Source organism: Propithecus coquereli, unplaced genomic scaffold (genome assembly GCF_000956105.1).
Source record: "Propithecus coquereli isolate 6110/MARCELLA unplaced genomic scaffold, Pcoq_1.0 Scaffold81, whole genome shotgun sequence".
In the NCBI taxonomy this organism is placed as follows: Eukaryota; Metazoa; Chordata; class Mammalia; order Primates; family Indriidae; genus Propithecus; species Propithecus coquereli.
The window spans coordinates 5,871,812-5,889,589 of record NW_012154285.1 but is presented as its reverse complement, the minus strand read 5'-3'; the positions used below and the strand labels follow the sequence as shown (position 1 = coordinate 5,889,589).

At 50.7% G+C, this 17,778-nt stretch overlaps 1 protein-coding gene across 1 annotated transcript in view; it reads right to left on the bottom strand.

Moving 5' to 3' along the window:
- CUX2 (cut-like homeobox 2) overlaps window positions 1-17,764 on the bottom strand; it is a 237,998-nt gene extending 220,234 nt beyond the window's left edge. The window contains exon 1 of the mRNA XM_012663576.1: window positions 17,547-17,764. Coding sequence (XP_012519030.1) covers window positions 17,547-17,609 — 63 coding nt within the window. The 5' untranslated portion in view covers window positions 17,610-17,764. The remainder of the gene's footprint in view (window positions 1-17,546) is intronic.
- Window positions 17,765-17,778: the final 14 nt, after the last annotated feature.

The following is a 17,778-nucleotide window of genomic DNA, read 5'->3' as shown; positions in this document are numbered from 1 at the left end:
GAGCTGCGACAGGTGCAGCAGCCAATCCTGAGGAGGCAGCACCCGCCGCTGGCCCCACGTTCCCCTGTCTCAACTCCATCACAGTGCGATCAATTCTCAGGGGACCGTGTTTAGCTTTGGGGAAATCATTAAATGCTACACCAAACTAGTCAAAATATAATTGCGTGGCAAGGAGACGTTGAAAGCAGCTCTGCCTGGGAGCATGAGCGCACAAACATACACACGCACAGACACACTAAGGTGCACACAGGCATAAAGACACACACTAACACACACACAGAGATACTCATGGGTGGACGAAGACACAGGCACACATGTAAACACATAGCCAGAAGGACACAGACACAAAGGCACGCTCAGACACACACACCTACAGAAACATTAAGACACACACAGAAGGACACAGACACCTAAACGTGAAGACCACAAACACACTCTAAGATATGTATACACAAAGATGTAGACATACACACATAAATACACAAATACAGTCGCACTACACTCACATCCATTCCTATTTGTTCATTTGACCATTTTGGTTTTTTTTTTTTTTTTTTGAGGACCTACTATGTGCTCTGCCCTCTGCTGCTGGGTTCTGGGGACAAGCTGCTCTGTGCCATCATGGTCATGAGCGTCCACAGAGGAGGCAGGTGTCAATCAGTAATCCACAGAGGTATGCTTGACCCCGGCTGTGGTAAGTGCTGTGCACTTACAGCCCCAGGAGGCATAGGGTGGAGCAGGGAGGCTGCCCCAAGGAAACAACATTGAGCAAGTCCAAGGGTCACAGAGGAGTTGATGGGAGGCAGTGTGGGAAGAGTGTTGCAGGCAGGGAAAGCAGGTCATGCACATGGAGGTGTAGTGCACAGGAAACTGAAGGAAGTCACGTGTGGCTGGAACATGGAGGGCACGAGGAATGGGGCTCAAGATCAAGAACAGTGGGCATATGTACAAATATAATGTACCAATTTGAAAAAGGGCATACTGGTATTAAACTAATACAAACCTGAATCTAAGTTAAGATGTATATGGTAAACCCTAGAATAACCACTAAGAAAAACCTCAAAAAATATAGTTTAAAAAAACCCATTAATAAAATTAAAATGCTACATTAGAATATATTCACTCAATGCAAAAGAAAGCAGTAAAAGAGGGAGAGAGGAACAAAAAAGACATGAGACATATAGAAAACAAAAGCAACATGACAGAAATAAATCCTACATCAATAATAACATTAAATGTGAATGGGTTAAACAATCGAACCAAAGAGCAGAGGTTTTTAGACTGGATTGAAAAAAAAAAACATGATCTAACTAACTGTTGTCTATAGGAGATACACTTTAGATTCAAAGACACAAATAGCTGGAAAGTAAAAGGATGAAAAAAGATATGTAATACAAACAGCAACCGTAAGAAAGTGGGAGTGACTACAGAAATATCAGACAAAATAAACTTTAAGCAAAAACCCATTACTAGAAAAAGAGGGACATTTGATAATGATTAAAGGGTCAATTGGTCAGGGAGGCATACCAACTATAAACATATATGCACCTAATAACAGAGCACCAAAATACATGATGCAAAAGCTGACAGAATTGAAGGGAGAAATAGAAAAGTCGACAATAACAGTTGCAGACTTAAATATCCCACTTTCAATAATGCATAGAACAACCAGACAGAAGATTAACAAAAAAAACCCAGAAAACTTGAACAACACTATAAACCAAGAGCAGAGGATAGCGATCAGTCCATGCTGAGCCTGGAAGGTCACTTTGAGGTCTTTACCTCAAGGCAATAGAGAGCCATTGGAAATAAGTTTTTTCTTTCTTTTTTCAGATTTACCTTTTTTAAAATTGATATATACTATCTGTACACATTTATGGGGTACATGTGATATTTTACTACATGCATAGAATGTGCAATAATCAAGTCAGGATATTTAGGGTATACATCACCTCAAGTATTTATCATTTCTATGTGTTGGGAATATTTCAAGTCCTCTCCTCTAGCTACTTTGAAATATACAGTACCTTGCTGTTAACTATACTTACCCTACTCTGCTACTGAACATTAGAACGTATTCCTTCTATCTAACTGTATATTTGTACCTATTAACCAATCTTTCTTCATCCCCCTCAACCAGAAATGGGTCTTAAAGGGTTTTTAATATTCTCCCTAGCTGCTGTGTGTCAACAGAGTGGGGGAGGCTGGAGTCAGTACAGGAAGGCAAACTGAGAGACCAAAATCCAGGGAAGAGGCGATGGGGGCATGGGTCTAGGGGCTAGTGGTGGAGATGGAGGTAGGGGATGGCATGCAGGAGGTACCCAGGAGGTAAAATCCCCAGGATTTACTGACAGATTGGATGTGAGGGGCAGGAAGCAGAGGGAAGCAGTCAGGGAAGCTCCCAGGTTTCTGTCCTGCAGACCTGGGTGAAGCCAACTCTGAGATGGAGAGCAGGAGAGTTAGGTTTTGGATGTCTTCAGCTAGAGACATCTTTGAGACGGACATTCAAGAAAAGTCAATAAAGTGGCTTTTAAAAAAAAAGCAAAAAAGAAATGTCAAGAAGGCGGTTGTGTACACAGGTCTGGAGCCCCGAGGCAGAGAATGAAGAGCTGAGAGGCAGATGTTGTGGATGCAGATGAGGTCACACAGAGAGGGCACAGAGAAGAGACGGACCTCAGAGGGACTGACATATTTAGAGGCCAGCTGGGGGAAATGGCTCTGAAAAGAATCACGGAAGTGGCAACAAGAGGTAGGAGGAAAACAAAGAGAACGCAGCACCAGGAGGGCCAAGCGGTGGCTCCACGGGGGAGTGGTGGGTGGAGTGGGCTGGAGTGTGGGTGGGGGACCCGGAAATGGAGATGCAGTGTGAGCCAGACATGTGACTAAGCAGGGGAGAAGGACATGGAGCGGAGGGTTTCTCTGCCCTCCCTTCCTTCATACATCCTATGCCTCAGTTTCCTTCTCTGCAGAACGAGAAGCAGTCCAACAGCACAGCTGGGACCACTTCTGACAGCTCTGAGCATCACTCAGAGGTTGGGTACTGTTGATCTGCACTGAATGGTGAAAACAGGGAGCCCTGGCCCAGTGGCAGGCCTCGTGACCAACCTTGTCCACCTCTTTGGTCATAGATACCCATCTTGCCCAAAAAAATCTCTCTCAAGGACCTTGCTGGACTCCGATCTGCTACAGGACAGAGCTTGGTCCTTCCTGGGCCCATCCAGGGGTTTGGTGACTATGGTTTCTGTGGCATCTCCTTGGAGGGAGGCTGTCCTCTGAGACTACCCATCCACTGCCCAGGCTAAAGGAGTTTATCCATGAATATCCAGACTGGGAGTGGGGGAGCAGAGAACTACATGTCCCAGGCTTAGCACCCTCCCCAGCAGCCTCCCCCAACCTCATAGGCCTGTGGGGCCAGTGGCTGTCTCCCCTCTTGGCCACAGCTCTGTGTACAGCCTTTGATTACTTTGCTGATGACAGTGGGTTATTTCTCTAACATTGATTCCTTCACCAGTCTATAAAATTCTTAAGAACAGGGACTGCTCCCTCTCCATCTTTGCATTCCTGGTGTTGGCTGAGTAGATGTTGTATAGATGCATGATGGAGGAAGGGATTTTTGTTGGGTGCATGGATATGTGGAAGTGTGCGTAAGAAGATTGCTGGGTGGCTAAGTGGATGAACGGATAGACGCATGGGTGCGTGGATGGATGGTAGGATGGATGGATGGATGGTTGGATGGATAGATGGATGAATTCATGAATGGATGCACAATTGGATGGATGGATAGATGGACAGATGAATTCACGGATAGATGGATGGATGAATTCATGTATGTATGGATGAATACATGGATGGATGGATGGATGGATGGATGCATGGTTAAGATCAGTAGAAAGGGGGAAGTACAGCTAGATGAAGTATTGAGTGGATGAATGTAGCGGATGAGTGAGCAGATTTATCAATGAATACATAAGAGAATGTTAGGTGGGTAGTGGATGAGTGCGTGATGGATGATAGGGACGTGATCTGCCACCCCCTGCTAGACTTTCAGTCCACAGGTACTCTCTGATTAGGTAAAACTAAAGGGTGAAAAAAGGTCTCTTTATTCTGTACTCCAGCCCACATTCCCTGTAACTCCACAGGTATACACCCAACCCCTCTTACACCCAATAGCAACCTCCTATATTAGGGTGAGGACACGGCCCCCTGGGACAGAGCACCCATATGCAGCCCAGGTTCTACTGCCACACCATCTTGGTCAGCTCGTCTCTTCATGGCCCTTCCTAACATGTGGCACCTGGGAACACACTGGAAACCAGGCCCACAGAGACCAGTGGGCAAAGGGCCTGTCTCAGAACATAACCCAACTCCCCACAATCCTCTTCCCACCAGCTCTATGTCAGTGGAGCAGGACGGCATCCCTTGCCCCCTGTGTACCTGCCACGAAAGGCCCCCAAACCCACAGCAGCTGACCACTTGCACAGGGAACCAGCCATGCCCCTCCTATGGATGCACAGCTGCCACCTAGCTGGGGGACAGGGGGCAAGTCCCCATGGTAACCTCTCCAAACCCCATAACAAATGGTGCTCATCCTCAAAACCCTTGTGTGCCCAAAGCCTTCCTACCACTCAGAACCCTCTCTGGGCAGAGATAATGACAATTTGTCACAGAAGCTCTCTTTGACCTATTTCCCAAATGTCCCCTCCCCATGCAATATTCCCTATCAGACTAAAACAAACTGCAACCCAAACATAAACTGGATCCCACTTCTCCCCTGCTTCAGACCCTCAATATCTTCCCACTTCCCTGAGAAGAAAATCCAACCGGATCCAGCAACTACTACGGTCTACAAGGGCCTGTGTGACAGGGACCTATCTGCCACTCTGGCCTCATCCCCTCCCCAGCCACACTGGCCTCCCTTAAACTCTTTGATGTGCCAAATGATTCCCACCCCAGGGCCTTTGCACAAGCTGTTCCTGCAGCTGTGAACTCTCTTCTGCCCAAACTGTACCCAACCTGCTCCTTCATATGGTCCAGGTCTCACAGTCTACACGTCACCTACTCAGTGTGACCCTCTATAACCACCCTGAGTAACAGGCGTCCCTCCATCTGGATCTTAGCACTCTGGTTGTTTCTTTACTCCGTTCTTTCCATTTCTGTAATTACGCATTTATTTGTTCAGCTTGGCCTTCCACATCCAGCACCTGGCACTGCTGGGCCCATAGCACGAGCTCGATAAATATTTGCTACTTTCTGGATAAATGTCCAATTCAGAGCAAAGACTCTGGCCAGACTGTTGGAGTTTGAGTCCTGCGTGACCTCGGGCAGGTGAATGGACCTCCTAGGCCTCAGTTTCTTCGTCTGCAAAATGACATAGTACTAGTGCCCACCCCAAAGGGCTGTTGTGAGGATTAAACCAAAGAACGAGGCCCAGGAACCATTCTCTAGACCCAGCGCTGGCCCCAAGTCTTTGCCTCCTGAAACCAGAGCTATGACAGAAGGTTCTGCCATGAAAGCAAAGAGCTCATAAAGACAAACACAAAATGTAGAGCGTTGCTGATGTAGTCATAGAAAGCGGAGCTGGACTTGGCTGTTAAAAAAAAATCTAAAAAACTTTTTTAATAAAGGCTACAAGTCTGTCTCCTTCCTTCTTTATCAACGACACGATTTATTGACCGGGGAGGCCATATTGACTAAATAAATCTTGATAATGACCACGGCAGCAATCAATACCTGCTTATTATCAGCCCAGGCCGAGAATTCCATCTTGCGGAACGCAGGTCCGACGACAGGGCGCGCCACACCGCTCCAGGACCCAGCGGGCAGGCTGGCGACGGATGGCCGGGTGGGGCTCATTTCCAGGCGGGGAGATGGGACTCTTTCTCGCGTTATTCATAAAACAAACCTCCCTCCAACCCCATGCCTCTCAGGCTTTTGGGCCCAGATTCACTTCCATGAGTTGACACTGGCAAGGTGTTTTAAGAGGTTTTTGAAAAAGAAAATAAAGGGGAAAATATAAGTATCGTGACTGCAGATGGGAGAACCCCTGGACAGGGGACAAGGAGCAGACATCTGCCCTGAGACCGGCACCTCTGCCCACTAGTGGGTCCAGAACAGGGACATGGGTGGCCAAGAGACTTTGGGCCTTGGGTTCGAGTCCCCTGGCTCTGCTGCTTGCTGGCAATGTGGCCTAGGACTCAACCTTCTGACCTCATTCTGCCCAGCTATAAAATGGGCATAGAAATAGTTTTCCCTTCATAGAGTTGCTGTGAAAATTAAATGAGATAACTCTGTAAAGGGCTTTGAACACTGTCCAGCACGCAATAAAAAAAGTGCAAGAGCTACTTGTTAAAGAAATCCCAGGCCTGCACGGGCCTCTCCAGGAGCTTTCTTCTGACCCTCCAAAGCCCGCAGAAGCCAGGTCTGGCCTTGCCAATGCCTACCGAGTGGCATCTGGTGAGGCCTGAGGCCCTGTCCTGTGCTTCTGTGTGAGGAGCTGGTCCACCTCACAGCTGCTGGCTGCTGGCTCTGGGTGGGCCAGGCTCGGACACTCTGGCACTTGCTAAGGAAGGCCCGGAATGAGACTCCTGTGCTTGTGGGGTGCAGTAGGGGTCCCTGCGCCTGATACCTGAGCAGCCAGTGCTGCAAAGGAATCTCCAGGCTCCACTCAGACGTGGGCACCTCTGAGCCGACCAGAGAGGCCTCACAGTTAGGAAGCAGCAAGACAAGGGTCCAAAGCGAGGTCTGCCCGCTCCAAGCCCACACTTCCAACATTTCATGCTGCTCCAAGGCAAGTGAAATTCAACAGGAAATGCCCTCACATTTTAGCGACGATGATAATAATAACTGTTAACAAAGATAACAATAATGAAAACTAGTCGCCATTTAGGAAAGCCTTACAATGTACCCAGCCCTAGGCCAAGTGTTTATATTGAGCTGTTGCTTTTTACTTCTTACAACCCTTGAGGAAAAGTACTCTGCCTCCAAATGACTATGAAATAGAAGCTTTATGAGGGCAGGACTTGGTCGGTTTCGCGCACTGCTGCACTCTCGATGCCTCAAGCAGCATCTGACACGTAGCAGAGGCTGAATAATGTTCGTTAAATGAGTGAATGGGGGCCAGGTGAGGTGGCTCATGCCTCCAATCCTAGCACTCTGGGAGGCCGAGGAAGGAGGGTCACTTGAGGCCAGGAGTTTGAGGTTACAGTGAGCTATGATGACACCACTGCACTCTAGCCAAGGTGACAGAGTGAGACTCTGTCTCGGAAAAAAAAAAAAAAAGAATGAATAACCTATCTCAACAAACCAGGGAACCTCTGTTTTAGACAGAAGAACTGAGGCCCAGCCACAGCGGGAAAGATGGGATTTCAATCCTCGTTCAATCCCATCTATTTATAAACAGGGGGTCCCTGGGGACGGTGATAAGGAAAGCCCCTCAACCCTGGGATCACTGTCCAGAGGCCCAGGCCCCTTTGCGATGCCTGCTGGGCTGGTGAGGTGGGCCCGTGGACCAGGCCTGGGAGAAGAATGTCATCCGGGTCTGAAGACAGTAACCGCTGTCTTGTGTCCCCCATGACAGCCATCCCCCAGGCTGCAGGGATCTGCTTTGAGCTCTCTGTGACTGAGGCTACCAAACCATCACTAATGGCCCACAGCACGCCGGCAATTAATTAATGGATTTATTAATTAGGATGGGAGCCACCTCCCAGGCTGGAATTGGGGTCACCCTAAAGTGAGACTGACGGAGCTAAAGATAAACCCTCATTCGCCACAGGCCGGAGGCTGTGCCTGATTCCCAGCCGTGGGGTGTGCGACTTTCAAGAGCCAGTGATGGGTGAGGCAGCTGGGGCCCCCACAGCGGAGTCGAGGGGCCACAGCCCCACCTCACCCTTCCTGTAGCATCTGACCTCTCCATCACTCGAATATGGACTGGGCTCTTATCATGTCCCTGCCCTCCCCATCTTGGAGGGAGAGGATAGTAAACTAACGCACAGATAAACGCACAGGATGGAGACGAGGAGAGCTGTTTTGGAGAGAGGTCAGGAAAGACCTCTCTGAAGAGGCGACAGTGAAGCAGAGGACTGAGCCAACTGTGGGAGGCAGACATCTGGGAAAGTGTCCCAGAGAGAGGGAACAGTAATGCAAAAGCCCTGAGGCTGGAACGTGCTTGGTGTCTGAGGAACAGTGAGGAGGCCACAGTGGCATGAATAAAGAAGGGGAGAGTGACAGGGGATGAGGGGGGAGAATTAGGAGGGTCACACAGGAAGGGGGACCAATGGGCCAAATAGGGACAGGCCACCAGGAAGAGGCTATGCCAGGAGTGACAGCTCTCCCACCTCCCAGCAAGCCATGACAGGGACCTCAGCTGAGTGTCTCCGAGCACTGGGAGCCTTATGTAGATGTCCTAATCCCACTTCGTCGTTCCTGTAGGACAGCACGGTCCTCTGAACACTGGACACAAAGGCAGGATTATACGGCAGAAGATGTGCACCTGCCAGACAGAACAAGCACGAAGGACAGAGGGAAGGAAGGAAGGCGGGAAGGAGAGAGAAGAAAGGAAAGTAGGTTGGTTGGTGGAAGCTCCTAGATTGCTGTGCAGCTGCAGAAGAGTCCCATGTGTCCCAGGTAAGAGTCTGCTCCAGAATCCCTGCTGTGCTCAGTCCCCAGCAGGGCTAGCTGCAGGGTGGATGTCAGTACAGCACCTGGGGACAACTACACTCCCTGAAGCCAGAGCTCTGCAAGACACATCCTCGAGGCCACCATCAGGAGGTGCAACACCACACCCATCTTCCAGATGGGAAGACCAAGCCTGAGAAAGGGGAAATAACTTGCCCAAGGACATGCAGCCAGGAAGCGGCAGAGCTGGGATCTGAGTCCTGGCTGTCCTACATACATAGTCACAGATGGAAATGGGAGTGGGGATCGAGAAGCAGACTGAATAGCTTGCTAAAAAATGAAAGCGATACCCAAGGCTTTTACAGTGTTTGCCAGTTCACAGAGTGCCTGTTTAGAGAGACTTCCCTCCGAGCCACGCACGTGGTGTCGTATTTTCTCCTCCATCCTTGCTCCCAGCTGGCAGGTGGCAAGAGAGAAGACGGGGCAGGCCCGACAGCCTGCTCAAAATCAGCGCTCCGGCCTCACTGCTTCCTTCAGCTCCTGTATACACAATTCTTCCACCAGCCTCAGGGTCTCAGCACATGCTGTTCCCTCTTCTAGGATGCTTTTCCCTGACCTTGTCTTTGAGATCTCTGCTGAAGGGTCACTTCTTCCAGGAAGGCTCCCCGAGGCCCAGAGCCAGATGGTTCCTTTGCCACATGTTGTCTCAGGATGTATTCCCCGTGTGTGGCTATCCACCCGTCTGCCCAATGACACATGCTTCCCACCTTCCCGCTGTCTGTGAGCTCAGTGACAGCTGGCACTCGCCTTCCTTGCTCACTGTGATACCACCGATATATGATTATTAGTTATATTTATGTTACCTATTGTTATTATTTATATAATTACTAATTGTAATTATTAATTCTACCACGAGTGGTGAATATACAGCTCTGGAGTGAAGAATAATAGCAAGTATTATTAATTTTAACATTATATAGTGCTTCTATGTGCTGGGTACAGATCTCAGCACTTCACATGCATTAACTCACTTGATCCTCACAATTCTTAAGGAGGTGGCTACTACTATTATCCCCATTTTACATATGAGAAAACTGAGGCCCAGAGAGATTAAGTGATTTATCCAAGGTCACACAGCTACTAAGTGGCAGAGCTGGGACTTAAACCCAAGCCGTCTAGCTCCAGAGTCCACACTAAATGTCTTTGGGAGTGAGAAGGTTCAGGGCTTGATTCTGCAGCCCACACCATACCCCCTTACATACCCGTACCCACGGGTGCTCATAATGGACAACAGGCCCCCAGAAGGTATCCCCAGCAGTGCGGCCTCTCAGTGACTGCCCCACTTGGGGAAATCTGCCCCCGCCGAGCGGCCTTGGTGACCCCTGTGGTCTCCCACCCACGGCACCCACACGCCACGCCGTCGGCTGGACAAGTCAATCGACCATAATGGTTCCCGGGGAGCCATTTACCCCGTCCAGTTTGAGCGACGGCGGCTTGCGGAGTCTTAAGCACTGTTGGGCTCCGGGAGTCTCCGGGCAGACGACCAGCTCGGGCCAAATAGGCCAAAGGATTGATTTTTTTTCTTTCTTTCTTTCTTTTTAATGACAAATGCGTATCCTGGAACTGCTGTCTCATTTGGCTCAACTGAAGATGGCAGAAGCTGGGGGGTGGTGAGGTGAGGAGGGGCCTGATGGTGCAGACACAGGCCCACTTTTGGGGGTGATGCAGCTCCTGGGGAGAAACAGAGACAGCAGGCTCTGTAACCTCCTAATCACGTATCTTCATGAGACTTGTCAGGAACCTTTTGTTTTTTTCTGGAAATGCAGCTTCTTCTGACACTAGGCACCTGGAGAGAGCAGCCAGGGCCCTTGACAGCCACAGAGAAATAGGACCCTCCTTGGGACCCCTACAGCTGGCCTGACCCACTGCAGACCCTTGACCGGGGGCCTTTGCATTGGAGGTTCCCTCTGCATGGAATACCATTCCAGGTTTCCACTCCCCTTCTCCGTGGGACCAGCCGAGTGTGACCGGAGCTGCTGATTCGTTAGGGGCCCTGGAAATCTGGATTTCTTAGGTAAAATCTCCTGTGTTTTAGATGCTGATGACTTGTACAAAAGTGTTTTTAATTATTGCACTAATCTGTGGGCCAGACATAGCTCCCAGTCTGCAACTTCTGTGGTCAGAGGTCCAAAAATGTAAGACATTACACATAATATTAGTAATATACTAATATACTAAACCCCCAGTGCAGTAAGAGAGAAGAGAAAACTTGCCCAGAAATCTCTGAAACAGCCTGCAAGGCCAGCAAGTTCCAGCAGCTGCTGTCTATTTGGTTTTCTCTTCCCTCTCTCATGCTCTAAAAATACCAACAATAAGAAGGCACTTACAGAGCATTAACTGTGTGCCCCACACTGTGCTACATGCATTCACGTTCAAAGTGGTTTGATCTTCCTGAACAATCTAGAAGGTAGAGACTATTATTAGTCTCATTTAAAGATAAGGAAAGTAAGGCTCAGAGAGGTTAAGTGACAGGTCCAAGGTCACACAGCTGGTAAGTGACGGAGCCAGGATTTGAAGCCAGGCAGGGGCCCCTCACAGTCCTGGCTCTTTGTGCTTCCCTCTTGAGCAAAAGGATAAAGAACAAGTTTCTGGAACTGAGTTTGATCTACCTTAATACTCCTAACTGAAAAGGCAAAACTTTAGCCATGCCACAGCCTGTATGACAGTCATCATGTAGGGTTGGCAAGCTATAGCTCTCAGGCCAAATCCAGCCCCCTGCCTGTTTGTGTAAATAAAGTTTCATTGGAACGCAGCCATGCCCATTCTTTCTTATTGTCTATGGCTCCTTTCATGCTACAATGGCAGAGTAGAACAGCTGCAACAGAGACTATATGGCCCACAAAACCTAAAGTCTATTAGTATCTGGCTCTTTACAGAAAAAATTTGCCACATCTGTGGGTGGACCTAGAGTGTATAGAGAGATACCACACTGAGAGGGTTCTGAGGTCAAAACCCTCTGAGAAACACTGCAGCGTCCTCAGAGATGTGGGAGCACATTTGCATATTACAGAGGGAAAGAGAGTCATGGAAGCTTCTTTAGCCTTCTCGGGCTGAGTGGTCATGACATTTGGGCTGAGACTGAATGTAATGAAGGAGCCAGCCATAGGCAGATCTGGAGGAAAAGAGTTGCAGGCAGAGGGAACTGCAAGTGCAAAGGCCCTGAGGTGGGAATGTATGCGACGTGTCCGAGGGACAAAAAGCAAAAAAGCAGGCCATTGTGGCTAAAGCAAGGTGACTGGGGGAGAATGGCTGGAGAGGAAGCCAGAGAGCTACCAGGGGGCAGATCATGTGGGATCAGTTGGGGGCAAGGAATTTGGATTTTATTCTAGGCACGATAGGAATATAATGTCTATATCCTACAATGCACTACGAGCCATTTTTGTGAAGAGCTCATTCGGGCTTAGAAACCAAGTAACTCCATCCTAGACATAATTTCTTGTCTCAAAAAAATTGCTTAAAAGGTCAATAGTCCCACCACCACCACAACCACAGCCAAGGTCATGAGAAGCCAACACAGTTAACTGGCCCACGAAGCATGTCAGTATCCATCACGTTTGCAACAGCCCAGTACGGTAGACAAAGTGGGCACAGCCAGCCCATTCGATGAACTAGGAAACGGGAGACCTGGAGTGTTGGATGGTTCACACAGGGGTGCTAGAGGCCACACAGGCTACAGATTCTGGGGTCCTTCCCCACTGCCCACCATCTCTACCATCCCTGATACCATCAATGTAAGCCATCATAATAACTAAAGAGCACCCCCAGAGGAAAAAATCAAACAGAAGATCAGACCCTGAATCTCAAGGCCAGGAACAAAGGGAGGTCACCACCTTAGTCCCCTTCCCGCCCTCAACATCTGCCAGGCCTGGCCTCTGAATTAGACAACCAGGAAGCTGCCAGAAACTCAGCCCTTTAGAAGCAGCACAGAAAAATCACAGTTTCTGGGCAGCCCCGTCTACCATCACCCAGGAGCAAATTTAGCACCAGCCAAGGTGCTCACGTTTGAAATCCCATCTGCCAGAAGAAAGGTTACCACTATAGAATGTCAAGTTCGAAGATAGAATCACTTTTTAACAGGAGAGTTTAAAAAAATTACATGAAAAAAGAAAAAAGAAAGAAAGAAAAAGGAAGAAAAAAGAAAAACCACCACCACCATCAGAAAAGCTGTTCCCTCTGGTCAAAATAGCACCGTGCTCATCTGAAATAACCCACCGAGACACTCATTTGCTTCTTTTGGCTGGTCTGTGCTTTCTCAATTTTCTACAGTGAATTCAGGTATTAATAAAAGAAATTTCAAGACCCCCAACAGCAAAAGCAGCCCTAGATGAGATGTTGCTCATTTTTCTTCTAGCATGCAAAGACAGAGCCCATCTTCGGGAAGCAATTTCTGTCAAGTTGAGAAACCGCAATTTTGGGATACCCAGAAAAGACTGCTGGGTTCCTTAAATAAATTCTCAACACCTGTTTCTAGCTCCTTCTGCAGAAAAGGCCCGCAGGGTGTGCGTTCTAAAGACTTGCAGAAGCAGGTGGAATGGGGTCACCCACTGGCCAGACTCACAAGAGAGTCCAGGGGTCTGGATAATTGTTTGTCTTATTCGCAGAGCTGCTGCTACAAATCTCCCCGCACCCACTGTGCCCCTCCGCTCCCTGTCCCCACCTCATCGCCTAATGCCAACCCATCTCATGTCATTGCCTAATGCCAACCCATCTCGTGGGCCTGGGCCACGCCAAGCCCTGTCTGCTCACGCTCCGCACCCCGGCGGCAATTCCATTACAGTGAAGTTTCCAAAGTTAGGATTCCGCCAACAGGGCTGATAGCTTATTTACTGCTGTCATCTATAGAAAGAGGAATTTTGACACATTGTTAAATGATAGCACATTTAGATAAGTCAAGCTGTCAGAGGCTCTAATGGATGTCTAAACTCTCTGTGGCTGATATGTAAAATTTATGCACTTCAGAATATCATAAGGTTATAATATTTTAATCACATCCATGCTCTTTTCTAAACTTTGAACAGGGAAAAACATTCAATCAAGCACCATCTTGCTCCCCCGTGCCAAGAGATCAAACCTTCCCAGAAGTTTCTCCAAACTCCTTAGAAAAGTCCAGCCTTTCTTGCTCGTTCTGCTCATCTTCCTCCCAATTGCTTACACCCCAGGCCGAATCTGCCTCTTCCTCCAAAACTCACCTATGTGGTCTGACCAGCCAGGCTCTTTCCTCCCCAGAAACACAGGTGTGCATTTAGACCGAGCACCCTCATTTGGACTGGGTGCCCTCAACTCTTTTTAGCTTAATTAACCCTCTTCGAGGGGGGAAAATAGATAGCATGGGAGACCGAACCCAGAGCATCATAAAAAAAGTGGCAAAGTTAAGCAGAAAAAGAAAATCATAAAGGTATGAATCCGGTTATGACGATTATACACAGAAAAGCCATAAAAAAATACTGCATTAGTAATGTTCACCATAAAGCAATCTTATAACCAAATGAAATATGCCCAGCATTATCTTTGGATGGAATTTTATTTCTTCTCGTTCCTGAGCTGCTAGCAGTAGAGGCAAAAGAGAAGAAAAGACGGGGGAAGCAGTTTCAGGGGTGCGAGCATAGGGTACTGCATTTCAGATCATCTTCACCATTAGCCCACAAGTCATTAAGGTTGTTGACTGACTTCCAGCCTAGGAAGACAGTCCTGCTGCATTCAGAGACGGCGCTGGGAGGAATAGTAACTGGACCACTTCCATTTCTGAAAAATATATATTTCCGGAGGGCTGTATGCCAGGCTGGCACAAGGTCACCTTTCTTGCCAGGATCAGTGTGGCGTCAGCAACATGGTGTGGCCTGGGGACACAGGGCTGCCTTTGCTGCCTCGGCCACTTTAATGCTCAGCAACCAGGCTATGAGAAACCATTCAACCTGAACAACCAGGAATTAAAGCCACACACCTCGTCACAGGCAGCTCAGCCCTGAGTTGAGTGGGCCCAACGTCCTGGGCCTGCATGGGGCCTGGGACGGGGACTTGCCTCTTCTGCCTGTATGTCAGAACAAGCCAGCAGAAGTTTTCCTTTCTGGTTATGTCCCCTACAAGAGGAAAGCGGGGAGGAGGAAAAATGAAAATAAAAGTGTGGCATATGAGTCATTAGCATTACGTACAAGAGAGGATCCCGGGGCGAAAGTGCTTAGGCTCATAATCCGTTTCCAACAAAAATGCCATCAGTGAGAATATGGGGGTGGGGGGGAGTTTGGGGCCTGTTGGGCAGGGGAACAACTGAAAATTTCCGGATGGGGGTGGGGAATGTGCAGATGTGAGGGCCTAAATGTTTGCACGCGGCCACGGCTGCCACATTTATTTCTCTGCTCTCTAGAAGTGTGCAGCCTTTCAAACTCCCCCAGGGACACCCCCTCCACTTAATATCGATGTAAATGAGCTCACCCCCCTTCCCTGAGAGCCTTCTCGTTTTTTGTGCCAGACACACCAGCCATTGTCTTAATGAACAAGCCCCCTCCCCATGTACACACTGTGGGAGGAGAGGTCTTAGTCCCGTTTCCCCATCACCTGAACAAACCTCTCCACCACCCCCCTACCTTCATCCTTTCCAGTTCAAATTTGCTTTTCCATCTCAGCATAGTCTAAAACCCTAACAAAGGGTTCCCAGATCAATAGGAGTCCAGCTGGAATGAAGATTTGGGTGACCTTAACAGCTCCACAAAAGACCCCTGAGCACAAGACTGAAGAGAGTGAGGTTCAAACCCCTCCCCAGCTCAGAAATCGCCCCCTGGGAGCCGCACCCACCCTTCGGCACCCAGCTCCAGCCTCTCCCCCGCTGCAGGCAGAGCTCCCCGGATTGAAAACGAGTTATCTAATGAAAATTGTGTTAACTGACATTCCGGCCGACTGGGAGCAAATACCAGCGCTGTAAATCTCACCGCGGAAATTTTCTCCAGCCCAGAATAACAATAGGACCCTGCAAAGGGCTTTCGCCAGCCCTTCTGGTTCCTCTCCTCTTGTCTGCCACGTTCTTGTCATTCCTTATGTTACAGAACATCAATCATAAATAAAGACGCTGTCCCCCAGCCGTGCCCGGGTCTCATTTACAAACATTAGCAGGGAATACGATTACCATTGGCCTTCGTGCCAAGCCCAATGTGGCTGCCCAACTCTCTCTCTCTCTCTCTCTCTCTCTCCAACCCCCACTCTTCCAGAAAGGCCACTTTAGCATCATTTAAACCGGCAAGCACAGCTCGCAGCCCTGCCCGTCTCAGCTGGCCACCAAACTGTAGCCCCAACTCGAGTGAGGACCTGGAATTGCAAGGCACTCGGCAGTTATTAACTGCATGCCTGAGTGCCCCGATTTTCTCCCTCGCTCAATGGCTTTGGGGGAGGGGGCGAGCGAGGAGCAGGGGCGTTACGAAGGACAGGGACTGGGAAGCGGCCAGGACGAGGGAAAGAGGGGCTGCTGGAACCACTTATCAGAAGAAACTTAACGAGATTTGCAGGCGGATTAAAAAAAAAAGTGGGTCCCTTTTTATCTCCAGACTGATGCTCTCGCATCTTCCGCGAATGTCACGGCCAAGGCAGGATGCTCTAATCGCCCGGTTATCAGCACCATTTCCCCGCCTCTATTCCCGCTGCACCGGCCGACTTTGCGAGACTCCAGGGCTTGGGGGGCTTGCCAGCAGCGACCTGGGCACCCCCGGAAAGAGCAGAGGCCGCAGCTGTGCCTCCAGAGCGCATTCCCTGAGGTTCCGCCTCCCAGCCCCCGCTCTTCGGAGTCGGCAGAGAACACCCCCAAATCTGGAGGAGACACATAGACTCCTAGAAAGGGGGAGTTGGGAAGAAAGTGCTGGGGTTTGGGAAAGAGTCGCCCTAGGGAAGAAGAGGGAAAGAGGAGAGATGAGGGGAGATAGAGAAGAAAAGCAGAGATGGAGAGAGAAAAGAGGGGAGCGGCGGGGAGGAAAAGCAGGGGCAGAACAGACCGAGGAAATCTCTCATTTAAAAGTTCCCATGGGCCCGAGGGCCGGGAGTCACCTGCTCCGTGCGGCTCCCGGCGCTCCACCGCCCGGGAGACAGGAGCGCAAACTTGCGCGCGCCCGGGCCCATCTCCACAGCCCGTCTGCATCTAGACTTGAGAAGGGGATGGAAGCGGGGGGAAGGCAAGAAGCAAAAACGAACCCCGAGACCCCGGCCCGAGGAGGAGAGGTCTGCCGGCGCGGGCGGCCAGTCCGGCGGCGGCGGCGGCTCGGGCGGCGGTGGCGGCCCCCGGGTGGCGGCGCGTCCGAGCTGCGCAGCCAGGCGGGCGGCGGCGGCGGAGGTGCCGGCGGGCGGCGGGGCGCGGAGCCGCCTCCTCGCCAACCCCGGCTGCCTCCTCCTCTCTCCTCCTCCTCCTCCTCCTCTACCTCCTCCCCCTGCCCGCCAGCTCCCTCCCTCCCTCGCCCGAGCCCCAGCCGGGTGCGGACGGGCTAGGGGCGCGCTCCGCGGCCTCCCCGGGCGTCGCGAAGTTGGGAGGCGCGCAAAGTGCGGCGCAAGGGGGGATACCGGGGGTCCCGCCTGCAGCCCCCTGCCCCGGGCCACGGCCCCTGCCTTCCCCGCGCCTCGCCCGGCCGCTCGCCCGCCGGCTTGCTCCCCCGGCCGAGGGCTCACTAGCGCTTCTCCATGGTCGCGGCGGCTAATCGATGATTGAACCGAACAAAGAGCAGCGGCGAGATCAATTCCTAATACCTATCGATGGGCAGCGGGCAGCCAAGCCCCGGCGAGCCCCGGCAGCCGCCGCCCGCCGCCCCGGGGCGCTCGCCCGCCCGCCCGGGGACCTCCCCAATGCGCCCAGGGCGCGCCCGGGGGCTCCCCACGGCCGCACGGCCGGCGCTGCCCGCACTAACCTGGAGTCGCCGTAGATCAAATCGCTTCCAATATTGAAACATCGATCCCACATTGGCGGCCATCTTGGGGGCTATTCGAGACGCGCACACACAAGAGTTTGGCTTTTCTCAATGGCTGCACTCAATATCCGGGCTGGACTCCCCCCAGCCCCGGGGCCGCCGGCGGCCGCCGGGGCCCTGCGTGCCGCGGCCCGGGGCCCCTCGGGCGCCCCCCGGCCTCCTGCCACCCGCT